Below are 27,299 nucleotides of genomic sequence, written 5' to 3'. Positions count from 1 at the left end.
TCATTATGGTTGGATAAGACCTCTATGATCATCTAGTCCAGTCATCCACTTACCACCAATATTGTCAATATTGTCCCTCAGTGCCACATCTCCATATTTCCTGAAAACCTCCATTGATGGGGACTCCACCACCTCCTTGGGCAACCTGTTCCAGTGCCTACACACTTTGTCAGAGGAGAAATTTTTCCTAATATCCAACCTGACCTCCCCTGGTGCAACTTAAGGCCATTCCCTCTCATCCTACCAAGGCTTCTGAACCAGCTCAGCTTCCACATACATCCTAAAGCTCTCATTCCTCTTGAGCACACCCAGAAACCTGAATACTTCACCATGGTACCCAAAAATCCTCCATCCACTTCAGGTAGCTACCAATTTGCAACCATATTTTGGACACGAGGAGAGTCCCAGCACAGCAGGAGGTACCGCGGGGTGAGGAGTCCCCTCCGGCTTCAGCAACGGTGTCTGCAGACAGAGCAGACAGAGAGCTTTGTGGGCCTTGAGGAAACGCGGGCTGAGCAGTCGATCATCGGGGGGGGTCTCGGCCGGACGGGGAGAGATCCGTCAGCTGCGAGAAGCGGGCTGCCCGCGCTCCGCTCACTTCAACAGTGCCACCTAGTGCCTTTTTTCCATCAGTTCAGTGGAAGTGGGGGCTGGAAGCTGAGAAGCCGTTGAGGGAGGGAAGGAGCCCAGCGGAGCGAGTGAAAACTGCTGGAAGCCAACAGCAGCGGCTGGGCTGGAAGCTGCGGTGCCCTGCTCTGGGTGAACTGAGTGACTAAAAGAAGAGACAAACTAACAAATTCGAAAGCATTTTTTAAGTTCTTAAACCGTCTAAAGTGTTTCCGGGCTTGTTTTAACGCGAGTGACACGGGTATTGTTGCCGGGGGAGATTTCTATGGGGTAGTTACTAACAGCAAATGTTTCCGAGAGTGAATGGGTAAAGCAGAATTGGAAACTGCAAAGTTCATCCATTCATAGAGGCAATTCCCTTATTAATAAAAACCAGCAGCTGCAAAGCTGTCCCAGCAGAATAGCGGCGGTGGGAGGGACGAGTCCCACACCCCAGACCCGGAGATGCAGAGAGGGGGCAATGGGGGCTCCCCCCCAAGTGCGGGGCGAGGAGAGGAAATCAGGTGGTGGCGATGGGTGTGTATAGCGTTTCTTTGTAGAAAGTGCAACTTAGCTAATTGAATTCCTGCCTCTGCCAATTGAATTGGTCCTTGGCTGAGATCATTTCAATGGGCAGGGTGGTTGCGTTTTTTTTTCCCTTCTTACAGGAGTTCGTTCCCTCCCCTCCTCTTCCCATCCTCCGCCTATTAAAACAACTCAAGTCTCACTTGTTAAAAGACCCCATAACGTGGAGAAGGCAGAAAAGCAGCAGCAGCAGCAGGAAAGGAACAGACGTCTGGAAAATATTACCCGTTTGCTGCTGCTGCTGCTGAGAACTAAAGCAGCTACGCGGTCCGCGAGGCATCACCAAAGAGCCTTTATCTGATGCTGCACATCCCAAACTTTCAGCCGCTGCCGTGCAAATCCTCCAGGCTCCTGCCCAGCCGGGTTTGAAACAAGGTCTTCGACCACGAGAAACTAACTCCTAATTTATTACTTCTAACTTTTTTTTTTTTTTTAATTATTATTATTATTTCAAAAACAAAATAATCCCACGATTTTGAGCTAGAAACTGAAGACAAATACATTGTAATAGGGAAAACACGTGGGAGAAAATGAGTAGGACTGAATAGCCTTAAGCGATTTTTTTTATTATTTTCGTTTTTTTAATTATTTTTTTATTCCTGAGCTTCTGAATAAGTCCCTGAAAAAGTGCGATTTGATCTTTTACCTCAAACTTGGAAACTGTTCAGCGGGAGCAACGGTACGTGAGACCACACAGCTGGCTGGAGCCCCTCTATGACCAAAGGACAGCCGGACAAACAAGGTAGGAGACTGACCATCACCCTTCTGGCATCCCCAGAAAAGAAGTCGCTCTCCTCTTAGCCCCACTATTCCAGGAAGGAAGGCGGAAAGAGGTCTCCAGACACGAGTGGGGCTGGGGGAGGATCTTACCGTCTCTATGCTACACCTATTCCAGCAATGAATAGGACTGCAGTGAGGATGAATGAGGTTTTCAGCTTCAACCCCTCCCTCCGTGTAATCCGTTTAGGATACAGTTGAGCAATACGGTTTGAAAGGGGAAAAAAAGAAAAAAGTGAAATGAAATGAAATCGATCAAGCAACAGGTTCGGAAGACATTCGCCATGAGGGGAGGCAGAGCCGCCCCCACCTCCGGCCGCCTTCCCCCGCACGCAGCGTCGGGAGGGGACGTGACAGCGGCGGCGGGAGGGATGGGACCGCAGGAAGGGAAGCGAGGAGGAAGGCTAAGTCCCGCCTCGGAGGGGAGAAACAGCGCGACCAACGTGTCTGGGCGGGGAGGGAGGGACGGCGGAGGCGGGAGCTGCGGCTGCCCGCGAACTTCCAGAGGCACTGCCGACTGCCGCCCCCGCCCCTCCGCGCGGCCACCGGCGGAACCCGGGCTGACCGCGAGGCTCGGCGGCGGCGACGGCACTGAGGGCCGCTCAGGAAGGGTCGCTCCCGAAGGAGGGGACGGGGAGGGGGTTCGCGGGATGCGCCTGAAGAAGGCAGCTGCGGAGCAGCCTCGCGGCCCCTCCGCGGGGTGCCGCGACCCGCGAGGGTCCCTCAGGCCAGGGGCCGCCCCCAGCCCCCTCCCCACGTGGCTGCGCGGGGGATCCCCCCGGCGCCCCGCCCACCCCCTGTGACGCACCGCTACCGCCCACTTTGGCCGCGGCTCCGGGCCGGGGTTCCCCGCAGGAGCGGCCCCGCGGCGGCGGGCGGAGCCGCGCAGCCCCTGCCCGGCCCCGGGAGCTCTGGGGGCTCCTCGGCTGTGTTCTCGGCGGCCGTTTGCTGCACCTGTCCGAGCTGCAGCTTGGAGCTGAAGCCGACAACCAGCTCTCGTTGCTAGGAGCCTTAATGCGCTGCATTCGATGCCTTAATACCTTGGCAAAGATGCAAAGAAGGCTGAAAGGGAGCTTAAGGGAGGGCCCGCCGTACTACACCATTCCTGGCAGGCTTTATGAATCTGTTTTTTAGGGCTGGTAGAGCCCCCTCATCTCACAAGGCATAAGCATTCATAAGCATTCATAAGCATTCCGCTCTTAGTCCCCATGGACCTCATGGTCTCATGGGTCATCTTTCCATAGGTTCTCACCCAGTTCTCCAGCACCGGTGTTGTCACCGTGTCAATACAGCCAGGGTTGTATTCCATTCTAGTAAATCTCACCCTACATGCAAGGGCAACAGCACTTGGGCAAAAGTTTTTCCAGGAGAAAGAGCAGCTGTGCAGGATTCAATGGAGCTCCCCATGCCGGCTGTGCTACCAGCAAATTCAGCCGATCATGTTTATGATATGCAAACAAATCAGATATCAGCCTCATTTAATAACTGCTTGAGATGAGTGCATAAAGCAGCAAGTTACTTTTTCATTCAGTGCAACAGGACTGCCTACTTGACTAAGTCAAACATGGTATTACCTGTGTTTGATAAACAAATTACAAGATAATGAGCTATGCACATCAGACAAATATTTACTCACTGGAGTAAAGCATGGAGTCAGCGCTGTGCTAAAAGTGTCCATGGACTTCATAACCAGCAACCAGAAATCTGTTCTAAACCAGAATATTTTTTAACTGTAATCTGAAATGTCTGAATGTCAATATGAATTATTTCTCATATTATTTCTTAGAGTGTTTAATATGAGTTTGTTGCTTTCTTTTGGTTAATTGAACAACCAGCATCTCACCATGTATGCGATGGAGAAATCCACACAGCAGTTACTCACACCTCCTAGAGAATAAATTTAGGTGCTTTAGGGGAGAACATACATTGAGCAGACAGGAGACTTGATTTGCTGATCAAAGACTATGAGTGCAGATACAGTTTACCATCATTACCAACCTTGTTCTTTACTTTAAACCTAACCTCAGAGTTAATTTTAGTCTTATGTGCACCCTTTTCAGAAGATCAATGGCATGACAAAATCTGGAAGTGATAAATAACAAAAAGCACCAGATATGGTAACTCTGCTGCAGTAAAGATATACAGATGTAGCGTAACTTCTCGGTTTCCTCTCTGCAGACTGTAAAACAGAAGAGGCACTCTGGGCAGCTATTTGATGCTCCTAATTATTGTGTACCTGGAAACATTTGTACTTCAAAGATAAATGATTTACTCTGCCACCAAAATAAGGCTCAGTGTTTCTAAATACTGGATGAAGATTAATAGCAGATAATGTTTGTGTTTAAACATAGAGTATATGTGTGTAGGGCCACATAAACACATAAGGGCTGCATGCACACACAGCTGTCATTCAAGCAGCTGATCTGTAGAAGCCAATGCTATTATGCTCACAAGGAATGAGGTTTTTTTAAGGCTTATAAAAGTTGATATTCTTCCTTTGGCTGTGAGTAAAGCAGCCCTAAGCAACAGCATACACATACACCCATGTGTGTCAGCTCTTACATTGCTAACCTCACGGATACCAGGTGTCCTACTGGTAGGGTAAGAGTTGCATTTGTGCTGTAGAAAAACTGACTGCCCTGCTATGTCTACATTCAGGTGAATATATGGAAGGGAAAAAGGAAGCAGTCTGGTTTTCTTTGAGGAAAAACGGTTTTATGGAAATTGGAAATCACTGGGTCCCATGTGACCCATGAAGAACAACAACTCATGCGCAACACCCGTCAGTAACCTCAGCTGTATGAGGAGCTCCATAGACTTCCAAGAGCCTCTTGCATGATCTTGATTTCCCATTTACAGGTGAGAAGCTGAGGCAAAGAGAGGTGAATTCATTTGCCTAGGGACATCCAGCAGGTGAATGGCAGTACTAGGAGCAAAATGCCAGTGGTTCAAGTCCTGATCCACTCTCTCTGATTTTCTCCCTTCAAGAAATACAGTAGTTAAGCAATGATCAATTTTCATACAGGAGATTAATAGATATAATAAATACATCAAATGCACATACATAAATATATCATGAATACTCCAGAAATTTAACAAAGAAATTGTAATGTTTTCTTTACGCGTGCAATACAGAACTGTTATATAAATTATCCACTGATTTCTCTCTTCAGCAAAATATTTAAGTGCACACTTCTTTTTATGTTGAAGATAAGTGTTATGCTGAATCCAAAACATGAGGCTTCCAACTCTCCACCATGGACAGGGCTGCCTCCCACCAGCTCAGACTGCCCAGGGTTCCATCCAACCTGGCCTTGAGGGATGGGACACCATGAAGTGCCTTCAGGGATAGGGCACCACAGCTTCTCTAGGCAGTCTGTGCCAGTGCCTCACCACCCATGCATGAAGTCTGATTAATAACCCTATGGCCAGACTGTGATATATAATTTTGGTGAGGAGACAGGTGCTATTTTACCCTGGAAGTCAGCAGTGTCTTTTGCTAAGTATGCAGTACCAATCAGGGCACTAGAACCTACTGAATTTCCATCAGGTGTCTTGATCTGACTAAGGTTAGATTTATGTATTATAACTGCAGTTAGATACTAGCCTAAATATTTGCCAGAATAAATAATAAAGCATATTTTGCTATGTTCATTTAATTTGGAATCTAAGGCATTGCTCAGCTTGTGAAAGCACAGTATCTTTAGTGTTAGACTTATTCCACCAGTCACTATGTGTACATATTAGTCAACATCTTGTTAACTTAATTTGTTAATGAAAATTAGAAGATAGTAACATAGAGTAAGTTCTTTTCCATCACAAGCATGCAAAAAATGTGATTTCTGGGTCTTCCCGTCATTATGACAATGCTAAATAACTCACTATGTGGAATCTGATGTCAAATACTTGCAGGGATTTATTTATTGGTTATGCCCTTCATTAGAGCCTTGAGAGAGGCAAACACATTTATTGCTTCCTCTTGTACAGTCCCAACAGGACTCTGCGTGTTGATCCAAAATGTGTGTCACTAAATCAGCAACAGCCTAAATATCATTAGAATCATAGAATTATGAAGGCTGGAAAAGATCTTTATGATCAGCTAGTCCAACCATCAATCCATTCCCACCATGCCCAATAAACCATATTCCCAAGTTCCATATCTACACATTTCTTGAACTCTTCAGGAGTGAGGACTCTACTACCTTCCAGGGCAGCCTTCCAGCCTTCCAGTGCCCCACCACTCTTTCAGAGACTAAATTTTTCCTAATATCCAACCTGAACATCCCCTGGCCAACTTGAGGCTATTACCTCTTTCATGTTTCATTTCTGCTAGGTGGGCTGTGAAGAACTCACCTGTTCTATTCATGGAATTAAACAGCTGGAAAATCAAGACAGTAAATTGTTCAATAGTATACTTTGAAACCGCTTTACGTTCACTCATTGTGTGTGTACCAATGTTGACCCTGTTTGCTGTCTGTGCTAAAGCACGTACTGGTTCAGCACCGCAGGGTTTGATGGATTTGCTCATGAAAGATTTAGATGTCCAAACTGCAAAGCAGCATTAGTAGTCCTGTCTCAAGCTTCCTATGCAGTGCATGGGAGACTTAGCACCTCCAAAAGGAGCCTGAGCTGTGCTGATCATATGAGGTGTGTACTATACACCTACCAAATAGTCAGCTGTTGAATAGGGCTCTAGTGATGGCAACTTTGAAGAAAAGCATTTCAATTTGGCTGAAAGAATATTGCCAGCACTCAGAGTGATTATTTAGGAAATGCCTGAAAAATAATTGTGGTTTTGAAAGTTAAAATCTGTGTTTATCCTTCACCAAGCACTTGACACGTGTATCTTGACTCAGCACAGTGTTATTTTAGGCTTGCAATTTTCACCCGCAGTACCATGCACTGCTTCTCTGATAATACTTGATCCTATCTCAATGTGGCAAGTTCAGGAAAATTTTGACTGATGTATTACTAAGATGTCCTTTTACACTTCACTGTGTTAGGCCAGTCTAGGTTTTCACAGCACTACTATCTGATCTTAAAATCTCTGATGAGGCTATTCCTACACTCAGTGCTATTATTTGACTCAGCAATTCATCTTTGGCCCCAGACTTGGACAAACATAATTTCCTCTTAACTTCTTGGCTTAGTTATTTGAGAAGGGTGGAGAGTTTTTGGCTTCTTTGCTGTTGTTTGAGCACATTCAATCTGATACATATCAATTCTGCTGGGCAAGTTATCAATCGATCACGTGCTAAAGTTTGAGAATATTGAGCAATTTTTCCAGACTTTGCCTGAGATTCAGTCAGTTAAAAGACATGTTTCAATTGCATATACAAAGGGAAGGTTTCTTTGATGAAAGCCAGGAATTTAGATCAAAACATTGCTTATTTTCCCAAGGTTGACAGTGAAAGGATAAAAAAAAATACTATTTTATTAAGACCAGAAATCCATTTCTTGATCTTAAAAGAGTGGGTTTTGGGAAGGAGGGAAACTGTGCTGCAATTACAAGATCAGAGAATTCATTTATTTTGTCTTTTGGTGCAGAATCACTATATAGGAAAAGAAAAAGCAGTAATGAATTAATATGAAAAGAAGCCCGATACAAGTGTTTAGTCAGTAAAATGTAAATGCTCCAGATCTTAATCTAAATCCTGTGAGCTATACCCATACAAGTGGTCCATTGATTTCAGTCATACAATTCCTAATGTAAGCAGAATTCAGCCCTGCTCACTAATAGGCATGTTCTATTTCTGGTGAGGGAAGAGAAGTTGTGGACCCCAAATGGGAAAGCCTAGTACAACTGCACCATTAATAAAGTATTCACCTTGATGTTGGTGACCTTCTGCGTACTCGGGGGGATTAATAAACACACAGGCTATTTGACTTCATGGTAATCTAGAGGAGATCCAATCTGTTTTCTAAAGCCCATCTATTTTGGGTGCTGCATTTAATTCACCTATAGGGATGGCTCGTATAAGCGGTCTTTTATTAGGCTTCTTGATGACCCCTCATTGCGGAAGACCTTCAGACAGGCCAGAGCAGAGACTGGTGCTCTTGGCTGATTACAGCACCTGTCAGAGCCCAGTCATAAGTATTCAAGGAAGTCCTAGAGATAGGGTCCAATTTCTTTACCAGTGTCTCCAAATACACACTTAGGAGACTTCTTCCTGTCCTGAAATTTCAGACCCTAAATAGCCAGTGGAAAAAAGCATAGTCTTTGCTGTCTCAGACTTTATTCTCATTTTTATTTTCTAAGTTGTTCTGTCTTTCTAAACCTGTAACATTTCAGACAGAAATATAACTGGTGACAGCTATGCTGCTGCACTTCGGTAGCGTTGTTTTTTTTGCTTTTTTTTTTTTTTTTTGGTCCTGAATATTTCACAAGAAAGAGTTAAAGACCTACATGATGTAATGAAGTGCACTTCCAGCTTCAGTTTTGGCCAATAGATGATGAAACACATTATCTGCAGACAAGCAAGATGTTAGCAGCAGGGAAAATATGAATACGTGTAAGAAAACACAAACATTAAGTCCATTACTTGGAGAGGCTCAAATTCAGCAAAATTTTCAAGCATGTGCTTCAGATTCTTTGACTTACACTGTGCTTATTGGCATAGGCTTAAACAGACATTATCTATTTTATGTCTCTTATGTCAAACGTACTGGCATTAACTTTCCTGTAATTATGAGAAAGTTGTTGTATAAAATTGTTAATGTGACTGTCCACAAAAAGCAGTCAAGTATATTTAGGGGCAAATGGTATTAAGTTGAGGGAGGGAAGATTTAGGCTGGATATCAGGGGGAAGTTCTTTACTACGAGAATGGTGAGGTGCTGGAACAGGCTGCCCAGAGACGCTGTGGATGCCCCGTCCCTGGAGGTGTTCAAGGCCAGGTTGGATGGGGCCCTGGGCAGCCTGGTCTAGCATTAAATGTGGAAGTTGGTGACCCTGCCTGTGGCAGTGAAGTTGGAGATTCATGATCCTTGAGGTCCCTTCCAACTCAGGCCATTCTGTCATTCTGTGATTCTGTCTACATGTTTGTCCATCACTTGTTTTGAGCATCTTCCTTGCCTGCTATCTCCTCCATGGCCAGAGCTTAGCCTGAAAGATTTTATAGCCAGATAGGCTATGCATGCAGAAGTTGTCACAGCTGATACTCTAATGAATTTCAGAGTCCAAAGTAAAGCCTTGACTCTGCTAAATTAATGAGTGTTTTGAAGACGGACTTAATCTCTGTCAAGTGATAGCCTTACACACTCATGCTCGCACATGCATATATATCTACATATACAAATGTATGAATAACACATTTTTGCAGTGTTATTGAGAAGACCTTGTCTGATCATATAAATATAAATTACAAATATAGTCAGACATCTGTCTAAAAAAATATAAATACATTCAGACATCTGTTTTAAGAATGTCTTTCCAATATTATTTGCAAACGTAACTAAGCAAGAGACACAATTCAGGGTGGGATGCAGTCATGACACAAACTGGGGGGCAAGGAGAGGCTGCACAGATGTTCAGCTGTTCTTCCAGCCCATGACTTGAATGGTGAAGTGAGCAGTGGCCTGAAAGCCCCTTTTCCGACCCCCTCAGGGTAATATGACAGGATCTCATTCAGCAAGCCCAGGCTGCCAAATTAAGATCCTGACAAAGGTAGCACTTTCTTTGAGGACATTATGAAGTGTAGAGAACCTCCCTGGTACATTAGGACATATTTGACTCTTCACATGTAAAGAATACTGCAGAGGAGATATAAGTTGAACAGATGATGTAGTAAGTCCGTGACATGACCAGAAGCATGGGGTGCATCTGCTGGTGCTGAACTCAATGTTGACACCATGTGTGCCCCTGACAAAGTGGGAAGTGGTAGCTCTGCTAACAGTTTCCATGCTTTTTTGCAGATGTATTGTGAGAGGTTTATATGTATCCTGAGAATACTTGGAACCACACTCTTTGGAGTGTCCCTCCTGCTGGGAATCACCGCTGCTTACATTGTGGGCTACCAGTTTATCCAAACAGACAATTACTACTTCTCCTTTGGACTCTATGGTGCTATCCTGGCATCACATCTCATCATCCAAAGCCTGTTTGCCTACCTAGAGCACAGGAAAATGAAGCGGTCGCTAGAGACTCCAATCAAGCTGAACAAAACTGTTGCCCTTTGTATTGCTGCCTATCAAGAGGATCCTGACTACTTAAGAAAATGTTTACTTTCTGTGAAAAGATTGACCTACCCTGGAATTAAAGTTGTTATGGTCATTGATGGGAACTCGGAAGACGACGTTTACATGATGGACATTTTTACTGAAATCATGGGTAGGGACAAATCTGCCACTTATATCTGGAGTAACAACTTCCACGACAAAGGTCCAGGTGAGACGGAGGAGTCGCACAGAGAGAGCATGCAGCACGTATCTCAGCTGGTCCTGTCCAACAAAAGTGTTTGCATCATGCAGAAATGGGGTGGAAAAAGAGAAGTAATGTACACAGCATTCAAAGCACTGGGGAGAAGCGTGGATTATGTACAGGTAGGTATTAAAGCACCAGGTCAGTGCCAATTCAAACACACTTTGAAAGAAAGCAGCTTTTGTATATTTTGTGCCGCATGTTAGAGGCCATCCCAGTCCCTGATGAACACAGTGCTCCTTTCAGTCTGTTTGGAAACAGCTTGACCGTTGAAAGTGCATTTTGCTACCTTTTTAAAATGGTCAGCCTATCTGTGAGTATGTTAAATCTACCAACTATTGGAGAAATCTGGAATATCTCCTCAGGCTGCAGTACTTCTCCCTGTGGTTTTGCTTCAGGCAAAGCCAGTGGCCTCCTGAAGACCCCCTCTCTGCTCCTGTAAGTCTAGATCTTGGGTAAAGTTTTATTTTGAGAGAGTTTCAGTGGCCACATATGAGAACAGGCAGACAAGTATTTGCTGCCACTAGGGAATATCTCAGTGGTAGAGTCTGTGAAAAAGATGGGGGTATTTTGAAGCTTTTGAGGGCTGTGCAGAGTATTCAATAAAAAAGGTCAACGTGCAGTCTTGAAAGAAAGACTTCTTCAGCTAAAGCCTGAAGGAGCTTTTGCTTCATCACTTACAGCTGCATTACCTCACTCACTGCGACTTGGCCTTTAAAGCCCTTATGACACTGTTCACTTAAAAATGAATTAGGCTGAGTCCTCTCTCCCCATTTCCAAAGCAGCAGAGACACATTTCTTTCCAGCTGCCTTGGATCCCGTGAAAGATTTTCTGTGTTTGTGCCTTACACATGGAAGCACTCCTCTCTCAGGCAAACAGACTGCAGGAAGTCCAGGAGGCCATGAGTGGAGGAGGTGCATAGAACTAGGCCAGACCCTGAGGATCACTAGTTGTATATCAGTACATTAGTTGTATATCAAGACCAGTGAGATTTATTCCACTAAATCCTGCTGATTATGAGACAATCTTCCTAATTAATCACCCCCAGCCTTTCCTGCTCTCTCCTGACATCAGCACATTACTTTGCCTCCAGAATTCTCCTCTGGTGGGACAGTCGATAAGCTGTCAGGATAGCGTCAGGAACCACCCTGGTCTCAGAACTTCAAGAGTTACTGGAGGCTTAAAAGCAAGGCAACAATTTATAAACTCATCCTTGAGCATTTCCAAAACTTTAACTGATTTATTATCCAAAAACAATGGACTTAAATTCTCCATTGTCTGCAGTTTGATTTTGTGCTGCGAGGGACTGTGATGGGATCAAAAATGCTGTTTTTTCTGCGTTAACATCATTTTATAATCACTTCCCACAAAAGTATCAAATTGCAGAGAATGAAGGCAGAGAGGAAACAGATTCATGACTACTTTCCTCTCTCAGTCCAGCTCTTGCATTTGCTCAGAGAACCTGCAAAAAGTGTTTCTCTTTCAACAGTCATACCATAAACTAAGAAAACGGAAGAGATGTTTCTGGTCTCTCTGTCAATCAGCACTCCTGACCCGGCTCAGAAGTCCTGATGAATGTGTCAGGGACTAACTGACGACTGATGTCACAGTCACATCCATGTTACAAATGCATTGCCTAGGTGGCTCTGGTTGGCCACAGTCCTGATGCAGTTCAGGTGACATATGGCTCTGTTTTGTGAATTAGTGTAGGCTGAGATTTTTTGCACATTTAGGAGTATCTTTAAGACTAAATTACTTTAAATTGGCCCCACATTTTTAATAGCTGAGTGATCTGCATCAGTGATCAGCCACTTTAAAAAGTAGACCAGTCAGTATGACTGCCCATGCCTGACACTGTGGGCCTCATCGTACTTAAACGCACTTTAGGCCTAAAAGCAAGTGATTATAAGCAGACATGTCAGCGTGGATAACCAAGATGTTACTCACTAGCAGACTCTCACTAAATACCTGAAATCACTGTGAAGGATTTAATTCCATTCTGGAGGAGGTGAGGGCAAAGCTGGCTAGTGCAATCAGGGTGCAATGCATCTTGGCTTGATCCAAGTACCTGCATGGACCACCCAGCACAGTCTGAGCTCCATGGAACATCCTGATTTTAAATGACCACTAGTTGCAGCAAGCATTTGAACAGCTTGCTCAGAGCTGAAGGCAGAAGGACGCAAGGTCAGCTGTCCCTTTCATGCAACTCTGTGACCCACAGCAGTAATTTCTAGGTCACCCTGCCCTTATGTGGAAATATAGCAAATTGGCTCTTAGACTGTGCTGGGCCAGCCCCAGCTTGCCAGCCCTCGGTGTGTTTCATTTAGGTTCCTAAGTTGCTTTTCTCAGGGTGCGTCCTCTTTTCACCTAGAAAAACCTCATCCAGATGGAAAATGACAGCTTGTCCCAGGAACGCAGACATGTCCACAGTGCTGGCATAGCCAGGACACATGCTGGTCATTCATAAATAAATCCTGTTTTTAGTATTCCTCGTCTCATAATAGCAATGTTGCTCATGGGAGGTTTCTCTGCTATAGATAAATGCATCTGGTGGTTGGGGACTGCTCAGCCACATTGAGTGACAGGCACAGGACTGAAATCTGAGGAGCTGGGTAGGAGACTGACCCAATCTGACCATTTGTGGCCACAAGAAATGGAACAAGTGTCTTACTGAGCCCTGAATACCAACAAACAGCAGATTTGCTGAGCTGAGCACTCAGTGACAGCTTTGCTCAGGAAGTCCCAGACAGAAATACAAGCATCCTTTTTTCCCTTCATCCTTTCTTCCCTTCATCACAATTAACGCTGCCTGTCACCATGTGCTGTCACTGATGACAGCTTTCCACTAAAGCTGGCCAGGTTACAAAGGTGCTCCCCAGGCTGCGTCTTCCAAGGAGAAGAGCTGGATGCTCCAATGGAAGCTGGAGATGCTTACAGATATTTGAGAGCTCTCATCAGCTTTCGCCTTTCAGCCTCCAAGTGAGTACGGAGAGGAAACGTTTTGGCAGACACTGAGCCGCATCACAAGCTGTGCAGCCTGATTATCATAGAACTGTAGAATCATAGAATGGCTTAGGTTGAAGAGGATCTTAAAGGTGATCTAGTTACAACTTCCCTTCCATGGGCAGGGTTGCATGTCTCAAGGTGAGACTGCGCCATCCAGTCTCACCTTGAATGCCTCCAGAGATGGGGCATCCCCAACTTCTCTAGGCAACCTGTTCCACCTCTTCACCATCCTGAGTACAAAATTTCATACTAACATCTAACCTAAGTCTCTCCTCTTTTAGTTTAAAGCCATTCCCTCTTGTCCTCTCTCTATCAGATCATGTAAAAAGTCATTCAACACCTTGTTAAACCTCATTAGGTTCTTGTGTGCTCACTTTTTGAGCCTGTCCAGGTCCCCCTAGAAGGTGCCCCCTACCTCCTATTGTGTCAACTGCAAAACTTGGTGTAATCAGCAAACTTGCTTGTAACCTCTCAGCTCAAGTCTAGCCCATAACAGAATCCCTAAAAACTCTCCTCCCCTTCACAGAGCAGGAATAAATACTTCTGCTCCCACGGAGCAAGGGAGCTTAGGCTGAGTTGAAAGGTTGGATGAAAAGATGCCAAAATTAAAACTGTAGATACGAAGCCTTGCTTGGGTTTAACTTAAGAGGTTATTCATGCAGTGCCACTGACTTCTACCCCTACTGTCCCCACCTGAAATCACAGGAATATCAACTCTGGATTAAGTGGGAGGAGGAAGAGAATTTGTAGGGCAGAATCTGGCCAGCCAGAAGAGTGTTTCTGAGACAGACTCCCACTCAGGGAGGTCAGGGCATCTAAAAAATGAGTTCACAGACTATTGGGAAACTGCTTTCAGTAGCAGCTGGGACAAGGAGGCACCCACTTGATTTAAAAGGCCGCAGCCTATGTCATTATCCTCCCAGCAAACGAAAGCAGCATCAGCTGCCTTTCAGAGAGGCCAGCCTGTCTGAGCCCTCCTCCTACTCTCCAGGGGCAAGCCAGTTCCTAGTGTACACAGTGTCTAGTTGACTGGGAGTGTTTGTGTGGCTGAAAAGCCTGTGTATCTCATCTATTTCTGCCCTGGTCTCATGGACTACTGCACTTTGGGACTTGCTCCTTCTGTTCTTACTTAGATATTTTTTATAAGAATGCCAGAGGAAAATGGCAAATGATTTCTGTACATCAAATCTCAAGTCCTTGCACTATTAGTAACACACCATACATCCAAATATACAGATGAGTTTCTTCTATAATCCAAAATATGTATCTTACATGAATTTCTAAATCCTTCCATGAGTGAAAGAACTATTAGGTTTCTTACTGGACTCCTAGCTGACTTTTTTTTTTTTTGACTTTTTTTCTTTTTTTTTAACAAGTATCTGGAATTTAACTCCTTACTCCTTCCCTCTTTGGGCAGCAGGAGACATTTTACCAGGGTACTAAAACCATGCAGCCAACACAGGGGAACCCTATGTCAGGGCTCAGCAGGAATCTGCAACACACCCACGAACATTGTCTTGCTCTGCAGTGCCCCATCTCTGAGAGCATCTCTTATTCAAAGTTGTCAGCCCAGCGTGCCAGTAAAACAAATCGAGCTGATACAGAAGAGAGGATTGTTTGCGTGCACGGTCCTTACAAGCACTCAGTTTCATTCAGCAGCACTTCTTGCTGCCTGATACAAATGGCCTTTAAGAAGTATCAATGCAGACTCCAAAGAGAGATTTAATTGCTTTCAGAAGAATATGCCTATAGAGACACTCACCATTCAAGTGATTTTTATTCTCTGTTCAAGTGTACTCCTTAACCAACCCATTTTTGTTCTTGATTCTGTCTTTCTCGTAGGTCTGTGATTCAGACACAATGCTCGATCCAGCTTCATCGGTGGAGATGGTAAAGGTCTTAGAAGAAGATCCAATGGTTGGAGGAGTTGGAGGCGATGTGCAGGTGAGTACAATGGGGAGTTTCAGCAAATAATTATACCGCAATAGTTTTCCACGTCTGGAATAGCATTGAATACACAGTGGTATCATCACAAAGGCTCTTGTAAGACCTTACCCTTTCTATCTATTGAACAGAATGCTAATTCACAGGTATGAGCGCTGTGGTTTTAACACTCACAGAAAGCAGATAAGTATTATTCTCCCCAAATATGTGAAAAATGGGGCATTAGGACTGTCAGGCCTGTTGCTGCATCTTTGAGTATCTGGACATGATTTTTTGTTCGAGGTGCCACAGAAAAGCTTTAGGGCACCAGAGAACAGAGAACAGCTCTCCCAAAACCAAGTCCAGCACCTCAGGCTTTACTTGCTAATTCGCATTCAAGATTGTTACAAATAAAGCCTTTTAGAAATGCAGTGCACTATGCACTATGTACTCTGCGTATTTTTGAGCTTCCTATGCATCTCTGTCAGATGGGACAATGTGAAGGCCTGAAGTCAACCCAGCTCCACTTCTGTGAGGATTTTCAGCTGTTCATTCCTTCTAACACAAATGTTTCTGCTACAATTTATAAAAAAAAAATGCATATGAACATTCCAATTGGCCTTGGGGTTGGTTCCTTAGTCCAGTCAGGCTATTATGTGAAACAAAGGAGAAAGGGCCATCTATATGGGCAAGCACTTACTGAAGAATGTCCCAGTAGTCATAAGTATTTCAGGTATGTGGCTCTTAATTCCAGAAATTAAGATTCCTACAGAAGCCTGAATATCTTTGTCCTCTGGTCTGATCACAAACCAAGCTGAAAATGTGGATGTGAAGACTTGGGCACCTGCACTTGCCTTTATGTCCACTGAGTGTTCAGACAGATTATAGCTATACAGCATTTTAAGTGGATGCCTGAGCTTCAGGTGAGCTTTGGGGCAAAATGAAGTGAAGGACTGAGTTGTTTATATGAGCTGAAGCATGACTGTTGGTGTATCATAGTATGTCTTGAGGCATAATAACAATGCCAGTTTCCAACGTCAACTCAAGCAAGGCTGTTTCCCAGAGGGCCTAATGTCACATATGGGATCATAGTCCAGGATCAAACATCTAGGGCAAGCCTTAGAAGACCAAAAATGTAAGCCAAAGACCACCTGTTCAGTCTCTCATATCCTGGCATAGCTCTAGGAAGGCTGGAAGAAGTCCTGTGAGAAGCAAAGCTGTGGCAGGAAGCCACATTTTGGACTTCTCCATCTCCTGGGAGAGGCTGCAAGTACTTAACTGGGGATGAAGAGAAAGGAAAAATGAGCCAGGAAGGAAGTTTCTTGGTGGAGAAGAGGAAAGGTTGTGAGAAGAGTGATCATTTTTGTGGAACAGCCTCTTGAAGGCTTTATTGCCTTTCCTATCAGTGTCCTGGACTGTGTAAGGATGGTAACATGTTTGGCCTAAGAGTGAAGTTCCCCTTATATTTTGGCTATCAGTACTCCAGTTTCAGCAAATTCCTTTTTGATCTAATGTGTATAATATCCTTCTCAAGAACTCATCTAAAATGCCAACTTCTTGTATTTTGCAGATTTTGAACAAGTATGATTCCTGGATCTCCTTTCTGAGCAGCGTGAGATACTGGATGGCATTTAACATAGAAAGAGCCTGCCAGTCCTATTTTGGCTGCGTACAGTGCATCAGTGGACCTCTGGGAATGTACAGAAACTCTTTACTCCATGAATTTGTGGAAGATTGGTACAATCAAGAATTTATGGGCTCCCAGTGCAGCTTTGGAGATGACAGGCATCTAACTAACCGAGTACTAAGTCTGGGCTATGCAACAAAATACACAGCTAGATCCAAGTGCCTTACTGAAACACCAATAGAGTATCTCAGGTGGCTGAATCAGCAGACCCGCTGGAGTAAATCATATTTTAGAGAGTGGCTTTATAATGCAATGTGGTTCCACAAGCACCATTTGTGGATGACCTATGAAGCTGTAATCACTGGATTTTTTCCTTTCTTCCTTATCGCTACAGTCATTCAGCTCTTCTACAGGGGAAAAATCTGGAACATCCTCCTTTTCTTGTTGACAGTTCAGTTAGTGGGCCTGATAAAGTCTTCCTTTGCCAGCTTCCTTAGGGGCAACATTGTCATGGTTTTCATGTCACTCTACTCAGTGTTGTATATGTCAAGTTTACTGCCAGCAAAGATGTTTGCAATTGCCACAATAAACAAAGCAGGGTGGGGCACATCAGGAAGAAAAACCATTGTAGTTAATTTTATAGGACTCATTCCAGTCTCCATTTGGTTTACAATCCTCCTAGGTGGCGTAATTTTCACTATCTACAAGGAATCAAAAAAGCCATTCTCTGAGTCAAAAACAACAGTTCTCGTCATTGGTACAATCCTCTACGCATGTTACTGGGTTCTTCTATTGACTTTGTACTTGGTTCTTATCACCAAATGTGGCAGGCGGAAGAAAGAGCAACACTATGACATGGTGCTAGACGTATGATGTTTCTGTGGGAAGTTACCCAGAGAGTTCTAAAGCAACCCAAGAACCTTGTAGTATCTGTGGCATGGGACGAATGTTGCCAAGGGAAATGGATCACTGCTGCTGGGAATAGGACATTTATATTCCTCTGGGTTCATTTTCATCCTGCCAAAGTAAGAAAATCAAAAACAATAGAAAATGATTTTTTTTTTTTTTTCCAAGGGGGAAGAATCAAACCACACCATTTCAACCTGTTCGCATGAAAATGGGAGAACTTCTTTGTTTATGCACTTTTTGATCGTGCATACGCCTGACAGTGTTACGTTCTATATACCTCACTGGTCATGCTTATGTGTGGACAGGAAGAAAAGGAGTTTGGAGAATCAAGAAAAGGATCTTACAGCCCCTTGCAACCTAATTTATGAACTTCTCTTTTTTATAGTTCTTTTTATAGGAAGGGTCTTTTGTGTTAGGCTGCCAAATGTAATGCCAAAGGTAAATTTTAAGAGGCCATTGGCTGAGCTGTATTTTTATATTATTGTATTATTTGTGTGTGTGTATTTTTAAGCCAACTTTTTTTTTTTTTTTTTTTTAAATCACATATTTTATATTTTACTATCTGCCAAAAAAGTTGCCTCCCCAACATTTTGTTCTTTAGCCTCCTTAAATATATTTGGGAAACAAAAAAATCAATTTTCCCCCCAGAATTATGCTGATTTAATATTGTTCACAATAGAAAGCATAAAAAAATTCCTCTGCATTTTTGCAACAGACGAATGGTTATTTCTGTGAAAAAGCATTTAAATGTACTCTTTGAAGGCATTTATTAGGAAAGGCCCAACATTGTCAGTTTCTGAATACAAGCTTATTTGTCCATAAAAAAAGGCCAAAGGGGTAGATATGTGCAATCTGGGGCTTTGTTTTGTTTTGGATAACATTCTAATAGGGAAATCTACTTTGCCGAGAGCATAATATCTCTGGCATGCACAATAGCCATTTGATAAGCCAGGTCTTGATACCATTGGAAAAGGCATTGCTATAGGAGAGCTCTCACTGATTTTACGTATGATCTGAAGAACCACACGCTCCTCATCTGAAGAAATATCAGACACCCCAAACTATATTGACTCCACTGATGGCTGTAATCTTCTAGTTCTGATTTTTTAGTTGAAAAAAATACATGAAAGGAAAACATATCAACACTTTCAAAATGTGGGTGCCTTACTACAAAACATCTGCAGTGCCCTTCACAGAGTTTACAAATGATATAAACATCACCTTCTGTGACATCCAGTGTAATGCAGACCCCTGTACTAAGCCCAATATTTCGTGCCTGACTAAAGCATATCTACCAGAAAAGAAGCCAACTTGTATCTGAAAACATCAGGTCTTAGCAAATTCATCATTTCCTTGGTGCTTAATAGTCCATTTTGGACATTTATTTTGGACCACGGTTTTGTGAAATAACACTCAGGACTAAATTCTGCAGTCCTTCACCAGCCAAAGGAATGTGGCATTGAGCCCTAATACACTTTATAAAGAGCAACAGAATGCCAACTGCATACAGATATATGCCCTTTTTAGATTCTGGTATTTAAAGCACTGTGGTAAAGCAGAAATCAGCATATGATGCTTAAAGAACTTAGAAGCATTTTCAGCTTCTTTTTTTATGCAGACATGAGTAGATTCTGCTGTAGAATGAACTGCACACACACTACCTTATTTGTTTGATTATCTTGAGGTACATGATTGCTTGAAAGTCATACTAATTTTATGTTAATGATTGGAGAGTTGATTCGTGTTGATTAAAAATAGAACAGTATTAAAAAATGCAAAAGAAACAGAAAAAAAATTGACTATGCCTTTTAACTATTTATGATGTAAGTTAAAGCTTGGGTTAACATTCAAATGTCAAATAAATCCTCTCATTCTATAAAAAATGAATTAATTGCCTGTATTTATTCTAGCAATTTATTCTAGCAAATGTACTTCCAATATAGGTTGTATAGTATAATTGTTACTTTCATAAATAAAATATTTTTGATAAGATTATGACTAATACATGGTGTTTCTGATCAGCACTTTGGCTCTGAAGCCATAAATCTGGATGGTTTGGAGGATGCTGTTATGGTGTCACCAGTCTGATTTCCCAGCAGGAATTTACCATTGAGAAGCATGGTAAGCATGCACCTGGGGAGTGCAATAACGGCAGGATGAAGGGATGGAACCAACCCACTCTAGTCCATTGGATGCCACTAGCCTCCAAGATTAGGGAAACATCAGAGAATATGTGCCCAGCCCTCTTCTTTTGCAGCCCCCTGCTGTGCTTGTTAGACTGTGCCTGGATACTGTGACCAGTTTGGAGATCTTCAGTACAGTAACTCATTTATGAACCAGAGAAAGTTCGGTGTAGGACCAGTCTGACATTTGGTGCTGGAGCACTGTCCTTGTGAGGAGGGGCTGAGGGAGCTGGTTAGGTTCAGTTGGAGAGCAGATGGCTTTGGCCACCTAACATCATCTCCAATACCTATAGAGAGATTGTCAGGAAGGTGGAGCTTAGAACTACACAGTGATATCTGGTAGGAAAACAAAGGTCTCTGGGTTTGAGTTGAAACAGGAAAGCTTCAGATGTAATACATTAACTTTTTACCCATGATACCAATCAGGTACTGGACAGGCTGCCCAGAGACCTAATGCAGTCTCTGTCCTGGGAAGGTTTCAGGACTAGAATGGAAAAAGTCCTGAGAAACCTACTCTGACCTCAGAACTGTCTCTCTGAAAGGATATGAAAATGTCTTTAGTCAAATTACATTCTTTTAACAATATTAATTCTCTAAATTTTCTCAAAATATTTTGTCTCAAAATTGTTTTGTTGTATTTTCAGTGTGTGGAGTAAAATAAAATGTGTTTTTCATTAATACTAAGTACAATTGTGAGCTGTGTGTCAAAAGAAAAAATCATGCTTTGTTTTGAAAAGCACAGGCATTTTTCAGCCTTTAATTGATGGTTTCAAAATCTATAAAAACTTTTTCAAACTACGAAGTCTAGAGAATACTTCAAAAAAAAAAAAAAAAAAAAGAAAAAGAAAAGAAAAAGAAAAATCAGTGAGTTGGCAATATCTCAGGTTGTGAGCCATTTCCAGAGTGGAGTAATTTGAGTTTGACAGCATCTGTTTGCAGAGACCAGGTGTGAAGCAAAACCTGTAGGGATTAGAGGTGCAGCAAGGACGAAGCAGCCCTCCTGTTCTGATTGCTAACAAGCTTTGGTTTGGCCAAGAATCAGGTTTCTTTCAGGAATGCATGAATATTTAGCGGAATTTTTTTAGGAGGTGGAAAAAATCCTGTCAGACACGTACTGCCAAACGTGTCCTGGTGCACAAGCTGTTATGAATCCGTCTGTTAAAAATTTTAGTCTGAATTTTATTCTTAGCAAGAGACAGAATGGTAAAGAGGAGACAAAATGTATCAAGAGCTGTTGATGAGATCTGGTATTACTGAGGCTTTGCTGGAAGAACCACTTTTCTCCAGCACTAACACAACTTAAACATACTGCAGTTTTTCCTTGGCCTATGTTTGCTGCTTTAGTTTCAGATCTAATGGATCTAAATTGTGCCTGCTTCTTCTAGCTATGTAATTTTGTATAATAAAAGATTCTGCTTCTCCCAAAGAAATCCAGCTCGAATTTTCTCCTAAGATAGCCCTGAAATTTCCATAAGCTCCAGTGACTGCACATAGGAAAATTTCCTTGTTATATTTACATTAAGTAAATGAGAGACCCAGGCCATGTGTCTGAGCTTTAGTACGTGGTATTTGGTACTGTTTAAGTGTAAGCATTGTCCATGGCATGTTTTTACTCCAGGTCAGATTGTGCAGCCACAAATGGTGGTGGGCACAGTTAGGAGAGCTGTATGGGTTGGCAACTAACATGTCTGTGTAGGTTACACAGCTTAGGTGTGATCTCTGTCATAACTGTGTTTTTTTTTTTTAAAGAAAGAACACAGAAGAGCATGCACAAGTGTGACACTGCTAGCAATCACTAATAGAGATTAAAAAGATTAAATGGTAAGATCATTCTAAATTCTTTACAGCATTGCTGCCTGTAACTGATCCCCAAAACTGTACTTAAGTTTTCCGTAGTTATTCTTTTTAGTTAAAATAGTGAGCCCATCCAGTGAACAGACGCTGGTGATTATCAGTGACTTCTGTCTGCACTCTTACTTCATTGCTTTCCACAGAAATGGCATAGTGTCTTGCTGTCTTGGTTATTGCCAGCACTGGTGATATCTGGATAACTATGGCAGCACTGTGGGATGTACTAGAAGATACTTTAGTATGAAAAAGAAAGTCTGAAAACCCATAAGAAAGGGTTATTAAAAAAAAAGAAAAAAAAAAGAAATATCTGATAGCGTAGATTTTACGCATGGATTTTAATACTCCATTTCAGAGTACACAAAATTCTATCCAAATGGATAAGTTGTGTGAGAAGGTATGACACAAGATCACAGAAAGTTTAAATTGAATTTAGACTTTAAAGATGTCTTCAAACACAGAAAGGAATCCATTCCACGAACTTTAAATACCACTACTTGTATGAAAGTCATTGAATTTTTTTTGCAGTCAATGGAAAGAAAGAACCCCAGCTGGGTACAGCACATCTGCCAATGGCTATTTCACACACTGCAGAGTGACAGACTTCCTTCTACAACTGCCTGGTTCTCCATGCTAACTATGGATGGAGTTGGTGATGAGCTTAAATTATTGGCTAATAGGATAATTCAGGCTGGAGGGACCTCCTGCTCAGAGTGGAGTTGACCATGAAGTAAATACAACCTTAAAGAAGACATAGTGTGAGCATGGTCATTCCCAAACACTGATTTTTGTGATAGCTCACGCTGGGTTAAATGAGGCCTATCCCTCTTGTCCTTGGGTGAGAAACAGCAGCTTGTTTCTGAGGTTGATCCCATCACACCTTGCATGCATCTGGCACTTTGGCAGTATTGAAGTAAGAGTCCTCATAGGGATGAGAGCCCTGTCAGCCCTCTTGGAGGGCCAAGTAGGGATAAGAAAGACAGAAACAGTTCTGAGCAACAGCAGCACCTATATATTTTGTGTTCATATCAACAGCAGCTAATAGGTGCTGCCACTCCCTTTTTCCAAGCTTAGCATCCTTCAGAATAGGAGTTAATTCCTCAGTTATCCACCATACATGCACTCATATATATTCATCCATATCTATATACTATACTTATTTCTTATTTCTTCTTCTTATTTCTTCCTGGATACTAAAACTGTGATAGCCCATTTCCAACAGCAAGTCAAAACTGTGGCAGACAGGATAACTTCATGCATTGCAGAACAGAGATTTTTTTCTATGTTGTTTTTATAAACAGCTCTACGTGTACTTTGTACTTGATCTCATCTTCTTTAAAATGACCACCAAGGAGATTTGTTGGCAACTTTTACTGGAGACTGGGGAGGAGGGGAAATGTGTAGTTAATGCTCTTACCTGCCATCTGTCTGAGCGTGTCATGTGAGGAGATTACATGTTTGGGTGCAAAATCTGTAATGCTAGATTCCAGCCAAGAGAAATTTCAAATAAAACCACCTGAAAGGGATATCCATGCAGAGCTCACCACAGCCACATCCCAGAAGTTTAAGGCAAACCAGGTATAAGAAAACAATTGTATTACATTTAAAAATATATAAAGTCCATTTGAGTCATTGTGAGCATTCTTTGGACAGTGATATCCATGAAAATCTCTCTCAAAGATAAAAGCTAAACAGATACAAGCCAGGTTTACTTTAATGTAAAAACATATGCACTCTGAGAGCCTTGTCTACACAAGAAAGTTTATCTGATGGAACCAAAACTTGTGATTTTACTTAGTGTAACTGTTATTTTCTTTGATTTTTCTTAAGAAATTATATCCATAGTGAAATTGAACCTCACGTTTACCAGCTTGAGCAAAGAAGGAAACTGCATTTACACTGTAATTTTAAATTGGTTTCCTCAGACTGGCAGAGGAAGATGACACTGTTATGGTGATGTGTGCCAGACGTGTGTTAGTTCAGTCTGACACGATTTACTTTAAGAGAAGCCAAGATGTGAATTTACAGCAGATCAGACTGCCCTGAGGACTGCCCTGGGGAAATCTCTGCTTTGCAGCATGAAGTAGCTCTGCCTGCAGCATCAGATCCATCAGTTATGCTGCATTTGCCACAGGGTACAAGAGGGAATATGCAGAGATAAGGTCTGATGACTAATGCAGTGTAAACTCATGCCCGAAGCTGCTCAAAGAAGCTTTTAAGTGTATCTGTACCTCAAGCTGCTCAGGACTGAGCTGTAGGTAAAGCAGAGCCTTGTGGGCTCAGAAGCATCCAGCAGAGCTTAGGTTGATTACTAAGATTTCAAGATGGCTATTTAAACAGTGGGAAATACTCATTAAGAATGTATTTTCAAAATAAAAGCAGCTCTGCTTTGATTTAGTAACACCTCTTTGTTTTACTTCTAACACAGTTTACCCCTCACACACTAACAACCCGGTTGGGATGTGCTCACATAACCACAAGCATGCTGTAAGAAGCTGCCATCCCGCAGGCCCTGGGAGGGGATAGGAGCACAAATGGGCTCCTGCAGAGCAAACTGAACCAGGCTGCAGGCGTGCACCTCTCCACCTCACGTGGGGCCCTGTGCAGGCCTGACCCAAACAGCCACCCACTTTGCCACCCCGTGTTCCCAGGCTGTCCTTGGTGGAACAAGAAGCTGAGTGGCTGCGTGTGCCCTGGTGAAACAACCTCAGTGCCTGGAAGATGTGTAGATTTCTTGCACTAATTACCCAAGCAGTAAAACAGCACGTGCTGTTTGTGCAGTCCTGTGCATGCCAGGTGTGCAGGCGGGACATCTGGCCCTGCCTCAGTGCAGGGATAAGTGGAGTTTTCAATGCTAAAAGCAGCACAAGTAAGCAGCTGTAAATATGCTATCACCCTTCAAGGCACATCCCTCTGTAGTCGATGAGCATTGCTCTGACTGCTTTGCCTGCAGGCAATGGCACATGGGTCGGCGTGGGGGAAACGATCGCACAACAGGGAATGTGAATGTAGCCCGTATTATGCAAGGAGCAGTTGCCATTGTACATACTCGGGCCTCTTGGCCCACTGGAAGCAGTTCAATGCTTTTCTCACGATGGACAGGCTGCTTTGCACATTCTACAATAGAAAAGCATGCTCAAAGGGAGCTGCCAGATACATTAATTACTACTTTTGTATTTATTAGTCTTTAATTCTGGTAACTAATGGATGGCCATTTGGCTTGTCTTAGTTCCAGGACTAACACATTTGATGCTATCAGTCAGATTAATATCAGTGCTCCTTGAAAGTGTGATTAAAATCCTTCCACTGAGAATGAACAGCTTGTGTGCCCTCAGCAGTGTGCTATGCAGGATCTCTTGTATATATATACATACATATATATATATATATATACACACACAAATATATAAACCTGTTGGGTAGTGCATGTTTTCTGCAATTCAGCCCCTCTCTCACTTTATTGCTGATTTGATTGCTCCTTATGTTCTTAATTAAATTAAAGGTCTGTGAGGTTCTGGCCAAATTAATCATGGCTGGGAACCAATTCGTGTTTCTCCTGCAGCTTTGAAGTCTGTTTAATCTATCCTGTTATCGCTGTAATATCTGAGATGTGACCAGGACTTTGTAAGGAGACATATTAGACAGATTGCAAAGTTAATGGGGACATATGGGTGTTGTTTCTCAGCCATTTTTCTTTCTGTAATTGCGGTGGAAAGAATCTGTCAGCGTAAATGCGCTCCTCAGTAATACACTGCTGTGGCACGTTGGTAAGTGATGTGGATAGCACTGCTCTCTGGAAACATGTTCTGTGCACACAGTCGATCATTCCGTACCTTTCATGTGTTTTCTTGGAAACACCTAACCAATGATGAAGTCACTTGGGAATATATCTGGCATCAACTTTGACGTTCATAGCACTATGCACAATTTTCTAATCAGCCTTATGATAAAACAAAAGAAAAATCTTATTCTCTTTGTGGTTTTCTGCCTGTGAGTTTTGGTTGATGCACTGTGTGCTTGTCAACAAACCCTGGGAAACTCGAATAGAACGACCGTATCATTTTGTTTTCCAGCCACTTCCTTAAGTCTAATTTGTTACATCTCTGTTTAAATTAGCACAGCCAAGCAGGTATGAAAATAAAGTCTTAACCACCCATGTCATGTTTCATAAGATTAGGCAGGAAGCACTCCATAAATTGTAGTAGTTAACACTCATTTTAATTGAATTGCCCCCAGAGTTTGAATGGAGCAGGTATTCATCTGAACAGTTGTGTTTCCCAAAACATTCTGTCTAACAGCAAACAGATGTTTACCAAGACAGACAAGGCCACGTTTCTAGTGATAGAAAAGTGGTGCCTTTATTTTGTGCATCTGTCAAGTACTTCTGCATCTAAAATAATTGAATTGAAAATTGAAAAACCCTTCCTCTAGGCTCAGCTACATTAAATACATCGATGTAAACCAAAATTTGAGAAGATCTACAAACAATCTGGATTTTAATGGATATTAAATAATTTGGTATTGATTTGTCCTCTTGTCTTTAAGCAGGCCAAGTCATTGGGTTGCAGGAACGTACACGAAAAAGCAGTAGAAATGAGCAGTAGCTCATTCTTTAGAGTAATTTATGCTGCAAAACACTATGCTCTAGAAGTGTATAATAGGAGAGCTACGTTTACTTGTTTGTGAAAGGTAAATTACTCAAATAACTTGCCTAGGACAATACTGTGCACTAGAAGGCTATCTTTGCATATCAGTTACTTTAGATCAATTAAAAATTGCTAAGAAATGCAAGATGTTCCCACTCTTACACCTGCAGCCATAGATGATTTTATGCTTTGCACCTGCTTCAGAAACAGATCAGTTAGGTTAAGGCAAGTCATGTTCATCATAGGTAGTTTCAGATAAAATATTTGAACGTTAGTATTCAGGTGGATAGCTGTTTGAACATGCTGGAGATGTTCAAGAAACATGTAGATGTGGTTCTAAGGAACATGATGTAGTAGTAAATATTGGTGGTAGATGGACGGTTGGATGAGATGACCTTAGAGGTCTTTTCCAACCTTAATGATTCTATGATTTAGTTCTTAATACGATCCTGGTTGTGAAAGCAAGAACAGCAGCCAACAGAGATGTTTACTCTTCAAGAGTTACAACTACATCAGGAGGACGCCGTCTGTCTTTGCCCTGATACAGGTAGATTGTAATCCAGCTGGCATCATCCTTCACTGCTGCTGCCAAAACTCCGAACGGGAAGGGCTGCATATTTTTAAAGCCTTATCTACACTTAGCTTATTTAGAATATGCTGTCATTTATTTTAATCAATTGGATCAATGCAACTTCTGGAAGTTTACTCAGGCACATCTGTTACATTTGTTATTGTTGTTGTAGTTGTTGCTGTTTTTCTTTTGAGCCTACC

At 42.5% G+C, this 27,299-nt stretch overlaps 1 protein-coding gene across 2 annotated transcripts; it reads left to right on the top strand.

Annotated features, from left to right (window-relative positions):
- The first annotated feature begins 1,279 nt into the window (after positions 1 to 1,279).
- On the top strand, positions 1,280 to 19,743 carry HAS2 (hyaluronan synthase 2). Of its 2 annotated transcripts, none has more exons than XM_042869366.1 (4): positions 1,280 to 1,933; positions 9,881 to 10,507; positions 15,235 to 15,336; positions 16,886 to 19,743. In XM_042869366.1, exons 2-4 carry the CDS (start codon positions 9,881 to 9,883, stop codon positions 17,813 to 17,815), a joined length of 1,659 nt encoding a protein of 552 aa, XP_042725300.1. In that variant the 5' UTR covers positions 1,280 to 1,933; the 3' UTR covers positions 17,816 to 19,743. The 2 variants fall into 2 exon arrangements, with proteins under 2 accessions (XP_042725300.1, XP_042725299.1); XM_042869365.1 differs by lacking the exon at positions 1,280 to 1,933 and adding an exon at positions 4,766 to 4,827.
- Positions 19,744 to 27,299: the final 7,556 nt, after the last annotated feature.

Source organism: Lagopus leucura, unplaced genomic scaffold (genome assembly GCF_019238085.1).
Source record: "Lagopus leucura isolate 7727_CA_CO unplaced genomic scaffold, USGS_WTPT01 Super-Scaffold_100002, whole genome shotgun sequence".
NCBI classification, from domain to species: Eukaryota; Metazoa; Chordata; class Aves; order Galliformes; family Phasianidae; genus Lagopus; species Lagopus leucura.
The sequence above is the reverse complement of the archived record's forward strand: the minus strand, read 5'-3'. Positions and strand labels throughout refer to the sequence as shown.